This window comes from Lacerta agilis, chromosome 9 (genome assembly GCF_009819535.1).
Source record: "Lacerta agilis isolate rLacAgi1 chromosome 9, rLacAgi1.pri, whole genome shotgun sequence".
In the NCBI taxonomy this organism is placed as follows: Eukaryota; Metazoa; Chordata; class Lepidosauria; order Squamata; family Lacertidae; genus Lacerta; species Lacerta agilis.
Genome location: NC_046320.1, coordinates 32,036,080 through 32,053,774, shown reverse-complemented (window position 1 = coordinate 32,053,774; position 17,695 = coordinate 32,036,080). Strand labels below are relative to the sequence as shown.

The 17,695-nt window shown below is 39.5% G+C and overlaps 1 protein-coding gene across 6 annotated transcripts in view; it reads right to left on the bottom strand.

Annotated features, from left to right (window-relative positions):
- The window catches only part of MARCHF1 (membrane associated ring-CH-type finger 1), a 122,080-nt gene that overhangs the window by 37,277 nt on the left and 67,108 nt on the right, over nt 1–17,695 (bottom strand). For all 6 annotated transcript variants that reach the window (XM_033159963.1, XM_033159965.1, XM_033159961.1 and 3 more), the window contains one exon: nt 9,022–9,072. In XM_033159963.1, coding sequence (XP_033015854.1) covers nt 9,022–9,072 — 51 coding nt within the window. The remainder of the gene's footprint in view (nt 1–9,021; nt 9,073–17,695) is intronic.

Here is a 17,695-nt window from a genome sequence, read left to right as displayed (position 1 = left end):
CTTGTGCAGCTCTTTACGATGTTTTCACATACACGCACTTCTAAAATACAGGAAGTGCCTGCAAAAGCAAAACCCTTTTGAGGAACTAAATGTTCTAAGGGCTACAGTTGCAATCCACATACATATTTTATCTTGTTTGAGGAACAAACTTATGCAGGCTAAAGGTTTCATTTTGCAGTTGGGTCTACTGAGAGCACAGAGCATGAAGGAAACAACAGCTGCCAGATTTCAACAACGAGGCTCCTTACTGGAACAAACTGAACTGCACTGATATTGTGCTGAGTAAGGGCTGAAGCAGGGCTGCCAGACCGTTGCAGCGTGGGAGGGCAGAAGCAACGTGAACCTTAAATACTATTTTTAAAAACATACCATCAGAGCAATCAAGTTCACTTTCAGAAACTATTTACGTGTCCAAACATCTGAAGCAAAACACTTCCATAGTATGAGTGAGTCCCATCATAAAGCAGCGATTTGCAGACTAAACCTGTTGACTTGTAAATATGTTTTGGCTAGAAAACAAGATATTTCCATGGTATCTGGAGGTTACTAACAATATAGTTTTGCACACAGACAAACTCTGTAGTTAGCTTGATTGTTAATGACCCGAAGGCTTATGTTATGCACCAGCTACATTACTCTTGAAGCTCTGAACTGAAATCCTCTTTGGTATAAACCTTGTGATTAATCAGTGTGCTGGCTGGAGGTGTAGCACTGAAGACTGCTTAACACACACTGTTTCACGGGACAATGTGAATGTCTTTAGTATTATGAACAGTTTCTGAAGTGGTGATTGGACATGCACTTTAATCTGAAGACATGTATGCCTATGAATATCAGCTGCTGAGGGACAAAACCAGGACAGTGCTATCACATTCACGTCCTGCTTTTGGGGTTCCCATAGGCATCTTGCTAGCCGCTGTGGGAACAGACTGCTACACGAAATGGGCCTTTTACGTGACCCTGCAGAGCTCTTCCAATGTTCTTATGTATAATCGACATATGTTGTAAAATACTTCATTGAAACTCTTTTTAATGCTGGAAATTTGTCATGTTGAAGTGGACCAAAAGCAAAAACAATCAGGCCTATACAATATCCTAAGATTCACAAAGTATTACAGTTAAAGGCAACACTATTTCCCCTACCTTTACAATCATGTATTGCCACAAATCTACCTCAGAGCTCTCAGGAATATATTTTTTCTTAATTTTGAAAAAAAATGATCCAAAAATATTTCTATTAATATTATTATTATTATTATTACTACTACTACTACTACTACTACTACTACTACTACATTTATATACCAATTTTTCATTGTTCTCTCTCTCATTTTATCCTCAGAACAACCCTGCAAGGTATGTTTGTCTGAGAGATTGTGACTGGCCCAAGGTCACCCAGTGAACTTCATGTCTGAGTGGAGATTTGAACCCTAGTTTTCCAGGTCCTAGCCCAACACTAACCATTGGCTCTGTCCATTACTAAAAGTCTTCTCCATTATTTTCTTTATTTAAAGCAGGTGTGGCTAATCTACAGGCACATCTGGACCCTGAAGAGACTTTCTGTAGACTCCACAAAATCTGCCGTTTTTAAAATAACAGAGCAAGTGTCAGAGTAACAAAGAGCTATGTCCCTTAATAGAGGAAAATGGCTAGTAGGGCTCAGAAGGCACAGCTGGGCTGGAGGTTTGCCACTGCTGCTCCTCCCTATATACCAGCATCCACCGCCTCAGATGTCCCTCACATGCTGCCCAATGGTAGGGCTGGCCTACAGTCATATTTTTACATAGACTGAGATATAAATTTAGATGCAGGTCACTCTGTATGTTCATTTCCATTTACATCACAATACTAACTCAGCTGATGTGTATCTACATCCAGGGCCATTAAGTGTGACAATGTGCACTGGGACATTTAGGTAGAGTAAAACCCACTGAATTTAATAAATTTACTTTTAAGTGGGCATGCATAGGTTTACACTGTTTTTTAAGATACACCCACACTTTGTAAGGTTATTGTCGCCTGGCTAAAAATGACAGTATAATTCAATTATAAATTTAACCAGCTTGAAACGTTTTGGGACTCATTATTGCTTTTTAGAAGCACAGAACTTATATGAGTATGCTTGATTGCTATTCTTTATTGCATAATGTTTCTTTGCTGTGGTGATCCTACCTAACACACAACCCACAGACACTGCCAACCAGATGTGTCACATTAAACTGTGTGCAGTAGAATGTACAAACGAGACCTACGTTGGGAGGTGGGGAAAAATAATTTCATGTTCTTGAGGGTTTTCTTTTTCCCATATGCAAACATTTCAATTAACATTTCTGTAAGAAGAACTACAAAATCGGAACATTAGGGGAAAGATGCCTGCTGCAGATATTGGCCACAGCTGGTGGGTATATGACACATATTGCATTCCTTCTTTTCTCAACATCTGTGATCAGTTGTGGTAACTCATGCGGGAGTTAGGCATGCGTATCCAGAGATAAACACAGCCTTTTTGTGTGTGTATTTCATGTATATTTATTCAATTTTTATGTTGCTTGTTTTCATCCTGGAAACAAAGCTAGCTAAAGTAATTTGGGACACACACTTTGTCTCCTGAAGCCTTCTGGACTACTTATTGCTTTACTATAAGCGGGCCGGGAAAGAACCGCTTCCTTTTCATCCTAAACAGCCATCATATGTACTGGGCATATACCTGGGTGAGGAAAGCCATGCAATTGCCAGATAAAAATCACTTCAGCTTAACATCCTTTGCATGCTTTTGCATGCTTTTCTATGAGAATTCTTTAAATATTCAGACCCTGCGATGGAGTGAAAATAAACCAATCCATGCAGCCCACCACTACCTATTTGCAATTTTGCAATCTACAAGCTTTTGCAGTTATCCTAATAAAATTTACGCCTATCAAATACATATTTTATTTTAATATATTTGTTTGTTACATGTGTATACCACCCTTCATCTGAATACAATATAAAAACACAAAATATGTAATGAAAACAAGGGGGGACCAAACCAATAACCCCCCATCCTCCCAAACTTAATATTTTCCCACAGCAGGTAGTCAGTATGGTACAGAAGAAGCAAGTATATAGCATGACACACAGCAAGTACGCAACATGGCACAAGGATTGTATATTCACTGCCCTCCTTGAGGATGACAAACAGATGCAGAAACAATGTTCAATTTAGTCAAACAGCTATATGATGTATTGAGTACATGATTCAAAATTAAATGATTTTCTTAAAATATAAATTCTAATGCAATTGTCACATCAAAGGAAAAAAATAGAAAATATGTGCAGCACATATATAACTACTAATATGCAAGGTTAACATGTAAAACTTTGCTGTCGCAACTTCTCATTTAGCACATCATGATTGTAGGCTGGTACTTGATTGGCTACACAAAAGACTTTTATTTCATTTCATGACAGCATAATTAACGTCAAATGGCAAATTCCTTTAATAGACACTTCATAAAAATACTTTATTTTAAAGCGCTATTTAAATGAAGGGGAAAAGTTACACCAGAGGACAGCTGCAGAAAATTCATCAACGCAGATTGTATCGGTAGCATAATTAAAGGCAGCAATACAAAATTATGTTTTGCAGCAACATATTTATAAACAAGAACACATTTCGTTATGGGAACAGGGCTAGGCCTCAGAAACAGCACCAATTCTACTGGGTTAGTTCTGGCCTTCTGAAAAGTTTCTCTTGTCACTATGTCAGAACGTACAGTAGCAGTTACATGGTGCTTTAGAGTACTCATATTCAACAGTATGTGTCGCGAAGCATAATTGGGTCACCACCCCACCTAAGATGGATCACTGCAATGCTGCTGTCCCCAGTCAAAAAACAAAATCCTGGCGAATTGTTCTGAGCAAGGGTGAGGTGAAGAAGTAATGGGAGCTTGGAGCCTCAGTGACTATGAATGAAATTCTTCAGCTCTGCTTGCCCATTACACAGGGCAGGTTGCTTCCTAATTCCCAGCTAGTGGTGTGGAGTCACTGCTCCATCTGGAGTTCTGCTACTCGAGCTGACCAGGGCAGAATATGTACGTGTGAAGAGGGCTATTTGTGAATTCTGGTGTGCCAGCTCCAGGCTGCCAAAGCAGAGATAACACTCTGGCTACTGGAATACAGTGGTGCCCCGCTAGACGAATGCCTCGCTAGACGAAAAACTCGCTAAGCTAGACGAAAAACTCGGAAGCTGCCCTGCAAGACGAAAAAGTCAATGGGGCTGCTTTGCAAGACGAAAATTTTTTGTCTTTTTTTTCATCTAGCAAAAGCGCGGCTGTCATTGCCGCTTCGCTAGACGAAAAAACCGCTAGACGAAAAAAATCGTAGAACGAATTATTTTCGTCTAGCAGGGCACCACTGTAGTTTAGGATCCAGAAAATCCAAGGCTGGTCAAATTCTGCCCCAACGCCATTCTTTGGGGCCTTTCATCAGCTACGGTGGTAGGAATACCATTAGTGGCTGCCTGTTGACTGCCTATGCCATTTGTGGGTGCAGTAGGGTCCTCAACCTTTGCTGCAGACACCCCTCACCTCCCAGGCAGGCAGAGATCAGCAGTGCCAGGTGGAAGGATATCTCCATCACATCTTACCACCACACACACACACACACAGCGAAGAGTAGGGCTCAGGGGTTAGGATTGATCTCTCAAAGGAATGGGTTCCTCCTATGGGCTATCTGGCATCTTCTTTAAAAACTGTGGATTCTGGAGTTTTTTCTTATGAACCAATACGATTGCCTTTAAAAAACAAAACAAAACCACTATATGGTCCCCTAACTAGGCAGTAGGGAAGCTTCAGCCACCTTGAGTATATGGAAGCATGGGATATAATTTGTGGTAACGAAATATATAGACAACTCCAAAGAATTGTGACACTAGTCAAAACACTCTGCAAATAAATTGGCACAAACTTTATTTTCAGCCTCGCCAAAATATGATCCAAAAGCAAGGCCATCAGTTACACCAAGTTCAGTTTCAGAGTTTGTGTCTTTTATTCTGGCATGTAAGAAGGAGATGTCACGTGTATTCTTTCATTCCATGGCTGACACGTTAGATCACAGCTTTTCATTTCTACATAACTTAAGTTTGGGGTTTTCACTCTTCATTTTGGCCAGTCCTCACCATCAAGTCTGAAATGTAGCTCACCCCCCTCCACTTTTAACACTTTCACTTGCAACATTAGTGACAGCAAAGGGGTGGGTTCCCTCCAACACAATGAATGTCACGTGTCCTAGCATTAGCTGCCATAGTAACAAGCTCTTCTCCAGTCAGCATCACTCACAGACAAGATTGTTGAAATTATCATTGTCCATATAAATTTCATCGTATTTGTGTAATACTAGAAGTCAAAATCAGAGGGCTGTGGTGTTTGTTTTCCAAACCTTTATTGAGAGTTTGGCACATACGCTGATGAAGATGGCTAACTACATCATATCTAATCTAATCAGGATCATAAACGCCTCCCTCTATAATAATTAAGGGGAATGTCTGCCAAGCAATTCACATACTTAGCTGAAAGGTACTAAAATACTGGAAGTAAAAAGTACCGATTTGAAGATATGAATAAAGAAATCAAGGCAAATTATTTTTATGAGGTCAATATAACTGTACAGCGGAATAAGGGCGTGTTTACGAAGACATTTTTGGCTTTCATTTTCCTTTTAACAGATGTACTCAGTAATATTGTTATAGCTTTTAGCAAGTGCATTTTGGTATATGCAAGTCAGTTGCTCAATTTAATAAACATCTGTTTATTAGCCTGTTTGAAAACAAGCATGGTATGGTTAATTGTTACATAGGAATGCATTATGTTTGCATATGCCTCTTTGAAAAGTCCACACATACCAAACCTTTAGTTGTTTATACAGATCATATCCAAGTGTGTGTGGTGATAATGTGTCTAAGTCAAGATGAATTACAACAGGCTTTTCTTGCACAACCATTATATTTATAAATTTTTAAAATAAATATCTACCATGCCTTCTGATTAAATAAGTCACTCTACTGAATCTGCATAGCAATTTTAAAAAATGCATCTTCACTTCCATAAGTTTAAAGAGGTTAAGTGTATCCAGAAACAAACTTGAAAATTTTCCAATACAGTTTAAATCATTGAAGCTGCAAACCATTTTAAACACTCTGAAATCTTACTATAAAACACAGTTAGTTTAATCTAACCTTTAAAATCAATGGCCATAATCAGACTCAGACCTGCAGCCATGGGCATAGCCAGGATATTTTTTTTGGGGGGGAGGCCTTTTGTTAGGGAGAGCATAACCTCAAGTTAGCTATGTATTTTTATTTTGGGGAGGCAATTTTCCCTCTCTGCACCCTCCCTTGGATACGCCCATGTGTGCTGTGTTATTTGGGAGAAAAAAGAAAATCCCAAGTATGGAAGCAAGAGAAAATGCCTAGAACTTGTCCAACATGCTTGTTCACTACTAGAGATGTTTGCACCTCTCCGAACTGGGAGACATGAGTATGAGGGGCCTTAGGCCACGGCACCTACCCATCCTTCAAAACAACAACAACAACAGCAACCCAAAACAGGAGGTGGCATACACATGGCTGCCTTTCTGGAGTAGATGATTATTAGGTTGTGATTGAGTTTTATCTACCTTTTACTGTTAACAGTTAACTAAAAAATTCCATCAGGCTTTTATTGGCAAATCATATTTTCCCTTTATCACTTATTAGGGAAGACCAGATTATTAAATGCCAAGCTCATTTTTGTGGCCAACTGACAATGGATCAGTTTAGAACAAAGCAGCTCGTTTTGCTAAATTTTAAATATGTGCAATGAAGAGAATCAGTCTTTTAAGAAATCCTTTCACTCCCACACATCCAAATGTGGTTGTAACAAGAACTATTCAGTACAGATCTATGCAAACCATTCATTAAAAAAGCAGCATTTTTAAAATAAATCCTTATTTGAACGGCTTATACTTCTCACCGAGTAAAGAGGGAACCCTCAAATTATGTTTAACATCAGAAAAAGCAATAAAATATGTGAACATTTTCATACAAGCAGATATTCCCTCACACACCAACATATTACAAAGAGTGGACTGTATCACACCGAAAAGAAACAAATCTAGATTCTTCTGAAATTGTTATTGTCATTATCTCACACATTTCAAAAGCTATTAAATATTTAGAAAGAAAACACAGAGCAGGTTAAAAAAAGCAGCATGCTTTAACACTGTAGAAATAGCTAGAAACTTCTGCTGGGAGAATCAACACTAAAATGTAAAATAAATAAATTACAAAACGTAATGTGAAATTATAGATAGAATTCCTAGATTCTCGTGCAAAAAAAGATAATTTCCTTCAAAATGGTACACCTGCTCTCACTGTTTTTAGATAAAGGACAGTCAGGGAATGATCCAGCCCCTCCCCTACATGTATGCATGGAGCTGCACATGAGGTAGGAGGCTGGGACTTATCACTATGGCAAGCACTCTTTGCATGCATGCAAAGCTACAAACTATTTGAGAAATCAGATGTATTTCCTTCTCCCCCCCCCCCCGAGAGAGAGAGATGCACGTCCCACTCCTGAAAGAAAGGGGGGAAACCTAGATTTTCTGTAACTAATGCCATCCATATGAAGTAAACAAAACACCAGCCGATTACCAGGAGAAGTGGACACTTTCCCATCCTTCCGCCACTTGCGCAGATTCACATACTGCCAGCAGAAACGTTTGTGTGTGTTTGTGTGTGATGCTGCTGCTGGCAGGTAATTCAAAAGAAAGCACTACTGTACATTGTTTAAGCTCTTCTTTGAAGTGTCTTTCCACTGTATAAATGAATATCAAGAGGAACAGTAAATTTGGCAGGTGGGGGGAAAAGAGATTTACAATTGCTTGCCTAGGTTGGCAGGTTTACTCTAGAATGCTGCTGCTTCCACAAACACCTAGCAACTACCGTGCCTTCAGGTGTAATAAGTTACTGTTAATATTGCCCTCACCTCCTCGTATCTTGCTCAGCAGCTTGGACAACTGTTTCATGGCCACAAAATGCAGCTATTTCTTCCTTACTCATTCAGACTCAGGAAATCAATTTCTTTCTCAATTTACTCAGAGTTTTCACCTAATCTAATTTTCATACTCCAAATGACTATTATTATAAAACTTATTAATCTGCTTCCATAATCTCCTGTGCTCTTGGCACCACAAACATTATGGAGCAGACTGAATATCTACATCTTCAACCTGCTTTTGAAATGTGAAAATATATGGAAGGCAATTTGTCAAGAGTCTGCAAAATGAATTTAGACACACAAACAAACACATATATAGGGAACGGAAGGTTTGAGAGAGCAATATTCAGATCTGGTGAAGCCAATGGACTTTATACTGTTGAATTCAGTGAGAAGTGGCTTGTTTCCAGAGTGACGCATCTTGGCCTTGGGTGAAGAGAGGAGTATAAGGTAAAACTTTGCTTTAGTACTATGAGAGCAAGCCATAGTGATTCTTAGGGATCCATGCCTCCAGTGCAGCCACAAGAAGGTATTGGGAAGCTTTCACTTCTGTTTTAAATTAACCACAGCTTTTCATGAAATCTGAACCGGGACAAAATATGGTTAATCTTAACTATGGTTTGCAGAAACAATTCAATTTCAAACCATAGTTTATAGCTCACTTGAACAAACCATAGTTGAGATTAACCACAGTTTACTATTTAGACAACACAGCAAAAGAGAAGCTTCCAGACTTTCTCCTTGTTGAGAGGAATAGGGGGTATGGGAGAGGTGTCTGCAATCAAGGCTTGCTTCAGCTCATTCTTGTAATGCTAAACCACAGGTTAGTGTTAAATGAAAACATACTCAAAGTATTACAAAGCCCATTTAAACATGCAGCCAAATCCTACTCATGTTTACATTCTACTGTATTCAATGGGACTCACTCCCTAGTAAGTGCGCATCAGATTACAGCAAAAACAGTATATGTCACAGTAGGTCTGCCTGAGAGTAGTTCGTAACTTACCTTTGAAATGTTACTTGAGCGGCTTGTTGAGCGGCCTGGAGATTTCTCATTCTGTAAAAAGAATAGTAAAGGTTGCTTAGCTTCTGTCTAAACCAGAAAATTAAAATTTGCACAGCATTATCTTTTGCTTTAACTCTCAGCTTCTGAAAACCTACAAAGTTCATGTCATTGAAGGATTACCAGCTGGTATCCAAAGAACTACTTTAAGCAGGCTCAAGACCTCAGGAATTTTAGTTATTTCTTCTTTCCACAGCAGATCTTTATGCTTTAATCATAATTTTAAAAATCCCCACAATCTGTTGTCCAAGAAAAGAAGTTAGAAGCCCCTTAGGGCATGTGGAACTAATTATGCGTTTCTTTGGTTTCTAGCCATTGTTTAAAATGACTTAATAAATGTCAAATCCGGGGAAGAGAGAAAGCTGATGGTCTCTGTAGCTTCTGAATGTTGCTCTGCACCACCAAGGACATGAGGAAGAACTACAGGTATATATCCTAGACATTGTCCAACAATATTTAAAGCATATTTAAAAATCAAAGAAAATCGTGTACATCTAGGCATAAAACTATCTTGACTCATATAAATGCAGCCTGACCCTAAAACTCAGCTGGATATTGTTATGTATGATGTACGTATACATACACAGACACAAGCAGTGGTCAAAGGAAAGTATTGCTTAAGCAGTAGTTATGCCCAAGTCAGCAGAAAGATGCCTCCTAGTTGGAATGGCACTTAACTCCCAACACAAGTGGGCATATTATTACAGAAACTTGCCAATGATAAAGTCCTTGAGGGACACCAACCATCAAGCAAGGCTTGGATTTGTTGTGTTTCCAGTAAGGATTCTAGACAACACCACCCAGCAATATCTTAAATATGAAGCACCTGTTTATTTTCATCCTGAGAAGCAGCAAAAAAAGAGAGAAGGTGGTGATGTTCTGAGAGGGAAACCATCTTAGTAGGACAGATCATAGTTGGATGACCTACAGTTTTTTCCTTGTGTATATGGAGAAACAAGTGCACCCAACTACAGTCAAGTTGAATCGTTCAGCAAGTTTTGTTTGGTTTTTTTAATTGGACAGAGGCGCAAAAGCCAGGGAGGTGGGGGGAAGTAGAGGAGAATATCTAAAAATGGTTGTGGGCACAATGGGTGGGAGAGGTGTTTACTGGACTTTTCTGTGTACTTTTAAAAGCATAACTGCACCACTGGTACAAGCAGCGATAGAGCTGCAATCAGTGGCTCACCATGTCCCCACACAACATCTCAGTTAGAATTGATAAGCTGAAACCGATGCACAAAAAAGAGCAAAATTATGTTCATTTCACAATGCATATGTAAAGATACTGCAATAAATATTAATGCATTTACAGATGTTACTTGCTAATTGCTAAGGCATATGTCAAACGCATTTAGGTTACGAACATCTATGGCAACAGTATAAAATACAGTACTATTTCTATATTTTCCCCGTCAGACGTATCTCTTATTCAGCTCTGGAATTTTTCTTTAGTTTCCTACAACGTTAATCAATGCATCCAAGTAACAACCTAGTTTTGGACTTGTTTGAGCATGTCACGGTCACCTTCTGTTGCTTCTTTGCTCATGCCTAAATTACCTGGAGATCATTAATAGCATGCGAGAGTGCACCAACATTTAATACTAGGTTAAGGCTAAGGAAGCTTCAGTATTCATTTGCAGTTTTACAAAAGGTATGAACAGCAAAGTATATTTTTGTTGTTTCCTTCACCCCCAGCCTGCAAACATGTACATGTTGCTGTGCAACATGTACAAGTTACACTAGCCTGTCAGCTAAAGCATGCTTTTATAATTAAATCATTTACACATTTCCAAGCACAATTTACAGGCTATACATGAGTCAGGCATGCCAAATCTAGGGGGCAGAGATGTCATCAGCCCCAATATTCCTTAGCAAAGGGTTCAGCCCCCCAAATATTCAAGGAGCAAAGGAGGCCAAATCAAGCATAGTGCAGCATCAGTGGAGACAGGCGCAGCCAGGTGCAAGGCCTAGCTGAAAGCTGCACTGGCTCACATGGTGTCAGGAGATGTTCCACAGGCTGGTGCAACCTCACACCAAACCAAGCCAGTCCCTGCAGCATCTCCTGACACCGTGGGGACTGGCATGGTCTAGCAGAAGGCTGAACCAGCCTGTGCTACATCTCCCAACATTGCACAGGCCAGTGCAGCCTTCCACTACACCACATTGGTCTGGGCTGCACGGCGTTGGAAGATGTGTATAACATCATGTGATGAATGTCACACAGGTCCTACAAAGAAGAGAAAAAACACCTAGCAATATTATCCATAAAGGATTTTGCTGGACTCTCAGTCCGTGACTTCCTGGTTGCTCAAATAAATCACACAGCTTGCTTGAGATTTAATGTTTTCCACCTTGACTCAGAAGCCTATATTCCTCTTCAACATTTAATGATTCTGTTTTAGAACTCCTATTTCTGCTTCAGAAAGTTAGTGGTAATATGTTAGTATTAACATGGTTACTTATTTGGAAAGTATATACAGTATCAATTTCTAGAGAGGTGGGCATGTTAATGTCAACTAAATGAGCAATTGTTATGAAAAGCTGGTGTATAAGCTATGCGTGTAACAAAAACAAAATTATGACAAGGGCCAATGTATATAAAAACAAAGCCTCACCCAATACTAAGTTCTATTGGGGGGGGGGGGTTAAAGAAAAAAAATCTAGAGATAAGAAAGAAGCAGAAGTAAAGAGATGCTGTCACCACCTTTCCAAACCGCAAAGGAGAATAGGTAATTGTTTACACCAGGAAAATATAGAATGAGGCTCACAGTTACCATCTTTGATCATCCTCCCCCCCCCCAAAGAATCTCAATCAAATTTAAGCACTTTGATTAGACTTCCTTCTTTCCATACTGATTAAAGTACATTTAACCCTCAAATGCAATATATGACACATATAAGAATGAAAGGCACATGTCTGTTCCATTTCATTTTTCCTTATTTAAAGCTTTTAAAAATTCTATATCTGTAGTAAAGTTTTGGTTTGAAGAAATGTGTAAGGGAATCCACACAACTGAATGTAAAGGGTACACAGCATATAAACTGTCTTGACTTTTATATGCGAGGGATCAACAGGAGATCAGCAGGTGGCTCACACTGTTTTAACTGTAGCTCTGGGAGGAAGGCTCTGTCATTGCAGTATTGTTGCACACCACCCCAATCTCCGAGAGGTGTGAGATTCCAGGCTTTGTGTTTCCTTTTGCAATGAGGCATAGTGGAAATGACACCATGGGTGGTTGTCTTTATGATATGTGGTTTATTAAGACATTTATGAAACCTGAGGCTACAATAAAGGGGTTCGCAGCATCAACACCCCCCAAAAATCTTGTTTCTCCCATAGCCACAGTGCTGGATTCAAACAGCACTGCACCTTTCAACTCTAAACACAGGTTTTGCCCTTCCAACTATCTCTGAGTTGAGGGAAAGGTACCACCCATTGCCATCTCACACAGAGTCCCCTTTCCTTTCTTCTCTTTATAGAATCATAGAATTGTAGAGCTGGAAGGAACACCAAGGGTCATCTAGTCCAACCCCCTGCAGTGCAGGATATGACACATCACCCAGGTGATTCCCTCAACACAGGAAGCTAGTCTGGCTTTTATTTTAACATTTGCTGGATCCAGGGGTTAGAAGGATCTTGCAAAGAGTCTACTCCCCCCCCCCCAAAAAAAAACAACTCAGAAAAGTATATACAGCCACAGGCAACTGAAAATTTGTAGGATTTGATTAGTCTAATCAGTGGACATTTTGTCTCCTGTCATTGAACCTGATGGGGAAAGGGAATTCAACCCAAATTGGAATGACTGGTGGGAAATTAAAAGGCAATCTCAAGCCACAATCAAGGTCAGTTGGTGGGTCTGTCACAGTAAGTAAGTGAGCAAAGAAAAGGACAGAAGCAGTAGAGCTGGAACCTGATGCCAAGCAGAGAACATAAAGGCTTAGAGGTTTGAGACACCTGACAGAATCCAACAACTGAAATGACTCACAGAAGCTGAGGAGATCTCTGGGGGAAAGTGAGTGTCCCAGAGGTAGCCTTCGAGAAAGTTCTAAAACCAATTCAGTAGGGTTGCTGAGTACCTGACGAAGCAGAGATTGCTGGCACTGAAGATTACAGCAAAAGTCCTGATAGAAGCCTGATAGAAGAGGCTGTGGACCTGAGTGAAGACTGCAAGTAGAGTCCTCAGTGCCAAGTAAAGTTCAACATATGAATTAGTATTACCATCTTTTTACATTGTTAATTATAGTAAAATATATTTTGTGAAGCTTTCCGCTGCTTTGTACCACTCTTAAGCATAGCTACTGGTTGGTAAACTAAGGCATTTATACACTTCAATTGTACTCCTTCCAGAATAATAATAATAATAATAATAATAATAATAATAATAATAATTAGTATCGGAGATGGGGGTCATTCGTTACGATCTGGTCACAGTGTGGTGGGAGTTGTGACAGAACTTCATGTAGCTCTGTTCTTAGTGGAGCAAACATTTATCTACAAAATATAAATGTTTAGATTCGTTAATTTAGAAGACAAATTGAATTATTTGGGAGCCAGAATAGCTCACAAGGAAATCCATCAGGCCATGCTAATTGGCAGACAACAGTCAATTAACATCCAAGATGAAAGAGTAGCCAAGTACTTGACAAACAGCCAAAAGCATTTCAGAAAGAAAAGTACATTAATTAAATACATAGAACAGAGGTGCCTCAATTAGTACAGAGCTGGAAAACAACCTTGTTTGTTTTATTTACAGCACATAAAATGTGGATCTTTTTCATACCATCCTAATAGTAGAATCCTGCACACTACGCAAAAATGAGTCCCACTGAGTTGGGTAGGACTTACTCCCAAGCACATTGGTAGTGGATGACAGCAGAGCATATTTGCTTTACAGAAGCAGTGGGGTCACAATTCATTCCATGAAATCATTTTTAGAAAAAGGCAAATTGGAGAGCAAGTCTTTGAAATGCCTGAACTGGAAATCAGAGAGCTGAAAAGAAATGGCTGTTACTTCTGCACCTTATATGTTGATGTAGCATAAAGTGTAAAATACAAGAATATGTTTTCTGTGTGTGCTGTTTTGTTGTACTTAACACTTTCCTTCAATAATATTTTTGTAGCCCAATAGCTCTTTCAGCACTATCGCTAAATTTTATCAAGTTCCAGAGAGAGTCACATTCCTACTCTATTTCTACCAATTGAATATATTAAAATAGATACAGTAGCTATTTTCCCACTGCACAAACAGGTTATTGTTGCATGCCGAATTTATATACAGTAGAACAATGGATCTTACTTGCCTTGTCAGCTGTATTTATTTGGATATTCTGTATCTTGCTCCAGAAACAAATTGTTACTCTTTTGGATGTGAGTTGTTAGCTTACAAACTAGCATCAGTACCTAAATACCTTTGTTCCAAATTCATAAACATGCAGCATTTAAAAACAACAACACTTAACTTGAAGTGCCTCATAATTTTAGTGTCAAACAATATCCTGGAAAGGCCTGGGTTCAAGTCCCTAACTCTGCCATGAAACTCACTGGGTGACCTTGGGCCAGTCACCACCCCTCACCCAGACACCTACATTGAAGGATTGTTGTGGGAATAAAATGAGGAGTGAGGTAATGAATGCCACCATGAGCTCCTTGGTGGAAGCTCCTAAGAAATCTAAATGTAATAAATTAAATATTCTATAGCATCCATCCAATGGCTGACCAGTAAAGGTACAGCAACTTTTCTTTTTTTAAAAAAAGGAAATAACTGGACACCAAAAATCTTCATGAAAGGATACATTTTACAGTGGAACCTCAGTTTTCGAACGTAAACCGTTCCGGAAGACTGTTCAACTTCCTAAACCAGTCATCAGCAAACTCAGCCCTCCAGATGTTTTGAGACTACAACTCCCATCATCCCTGACCACTGGTCCTATTAGCTAGGGATGATGGGAGTTGTAGTCCCAAAACATCTGGAGGGCTGAGTTTGCCTATGCCTGTCCTAAATGTTCAAAAACCGAAATCTGAAAGCAGAAGCCTCAATACAATAGGGAAACTCCAAATGGAAGCTGTGTGGCACATTCAGCTTCTGAAAATCATTCGAAAACTGAAGCAGTTACTTCTGGGTTTTCGGCGTTCAAAAGCTGAAACGTTCGACTTCCAAGATGATTGAAAACTGAGGTTCCACTGTATATGGAATTTGAAAAGTGAATGCTTGAAGGGTAAATGGAAATAAAGTATCCTCTTCTCCCTCTCTAAGGCCTATGAAAGCTATTTATTATGATCAAACACTGACCTCACTCTCCATTAAGATGCTGCTTTTACAGAGCTATGGCAGCAAACATCTCACATAAGCAAGCTCCATGCTGATCTCCATGACAACAGGTTATATTCTCTACCAATAAAAACTACTGTGTCCAATGTTATTTCCCTTTTTCTTCTTCCTGTGCAACTGGGATAACGCAGAAATATAAAGCTGCAATGATTAGCTATTCATTGTGAGATTAAGCTTAATGACAAGGTGTCTGCAACCCCAAAAAATCAATGAAATAAAACTTTTTAGACATTCTGATAGTATGTTCATAGTAGATGCTTATATTGTGATGGTCTTCATCTTGCCAGTCAAGTGAATATAGCCTTTATTTCTACTAGAATCCTTTCTAGTAGAAATCCTTAGCTGATGGATTTGTAGCTCTTTTGTAACTGAACCATGGGATAATCCATTTGGTATAGCATTCAAACAGGAGAGCAGACCATGGGGAGATTGGAAGTGTGCTAATGTGGCAAATGGTGTTTGCCCAGGCCATAGTTTGCCATGCTAAGATGCAAAGGGAAACTGGTTTCTCACTAACAAGAAACTTGAAATCTCTTCCCTTTGTACGTGGGGGAAGGGGCAGAGGGAGAACAAGCTGAAGGCCTATGTGATTCCTTTCCATATCTCCAGAACATAGTAGGATTCATAATACAAGTGCACTGTAGTATGTAGCCTTTCCTTAGACTTGGGAGATTTTCTGAGCTGGCCTGGGCTAGGTTTTGATCAAGTGATCAAGCGTCAGACGCTAGCACAGCAACTCCGCAAAGCAGTTGTCTAACTAAAAAAAAATATGTTTTGGTAATGTTAGAGGCATTCTTGTTGCATCCACTTAAAACCACATAACACCACCTCGTCATCTAGGGCATAGATCGCCTGACAGAGTTGCACAATGTGGTGCTCACCATTACAGACACATTCAGCCTCAATTTTGTGTGGACCATACAGGCCTTCAGGTTACGGATAGGGCACTTCTGACCCATGGGCCAAATTTGGCCCACAAGGCTGTTTTCCCCATACTCAACTTTCTAACCTCTGACATCATTTGCGTCATCGGGTGTGGGGCAGGTAGCTGTATTGGCTACATGACCAAGGTCTCTGTGAGGAATTCAATCATGCAGCTAATCCCTATATAAAGCAACTCTGTCAGCCCCATGTTTGTGGCTTGGGAAGTTCCAAGAGTAGGGCTGTTGTCAGGGTCCAATAAGGATCAGGCCCACTAGACCAAAAAGATTCCCCACCCCTGCTATGGAGCCTTGCAGCACAACCCATCAATGGGGGTAACACCACATCAAACATCAGTTGCTTTCCTAAATTCATTGAGAAATAGGATGCTGAAATAGATAGACTGGAGGCATAGTGACAACTTTCTACTTTATACACAAATGGACTGAAAAATATTCACCACCCTCAACCAGAAGCAGCAGAGGATAGCCTGGGTAGAGAGAAAATGAGAGTGTTTCTATCCTCTCTGCCTGTGCAACAGCGATACCAGATCAATCAGAAGGAGGAGAATCCTAGCTGTCATTTCTTCAACTTCAGAGAAAAGAAGAGGCCACTCTGTGGCCTGGTTTGCATATAACACTAAGGACATGAGTTGTTTAAGAAACCACACATTAAACACAGGTTGTCTCCAGATGACTGCAGAAACAAGTAATATTTTCCCCAATGTTTGTTTTGCTTTCCAGCTACTCTTGCCTCTTGTCTTTATAGCTGGATTAATTTATGGAGTAGGGTGTTCAAACAATCCATGGTTAAGACACATTATGGTTTATTGTCAGTAAACACAGTCCAGGAAATCATGGTTTAGCTGTGCAAACCAACTAGCTTGGCAGGCAAAGTCATAGATCAGGTGAAGAAACATGTGGCTGCTCTACAACTCTGCAATGATTTACATTGATTGATTGATTGATTGATTGATTGAATTTAATAATCAGGCTTTGGGGGAGTTCTGCTTAAGTACAATATTTTTCCTCTTTTCTATTTTAAAAGCTTATTTTTGTGCAGAATACAACTGAATACAAAACAGCTTGGGGAAAATTGAATATGGTAACCAGATTGTTCAGTTTAATAAGAAATTGAAAATTATGCTAAATTGCAAATAGTGTCTTTAACAGAAGGCATACCTACTATATTACGCATGTTTTGTGCAAAATGCAATATTAAAAAATATATAACATTTTCTAATTGAAATAAAATCTAACAATAGTTCACCTGTATCAGAAAAAAGTTGCAAAAAGTTACGTCATAGAATGGGTTTCACAAATTGTCTTTGCTGACTTATTGCATTTGAGGGAGCCTGAATCCGAATA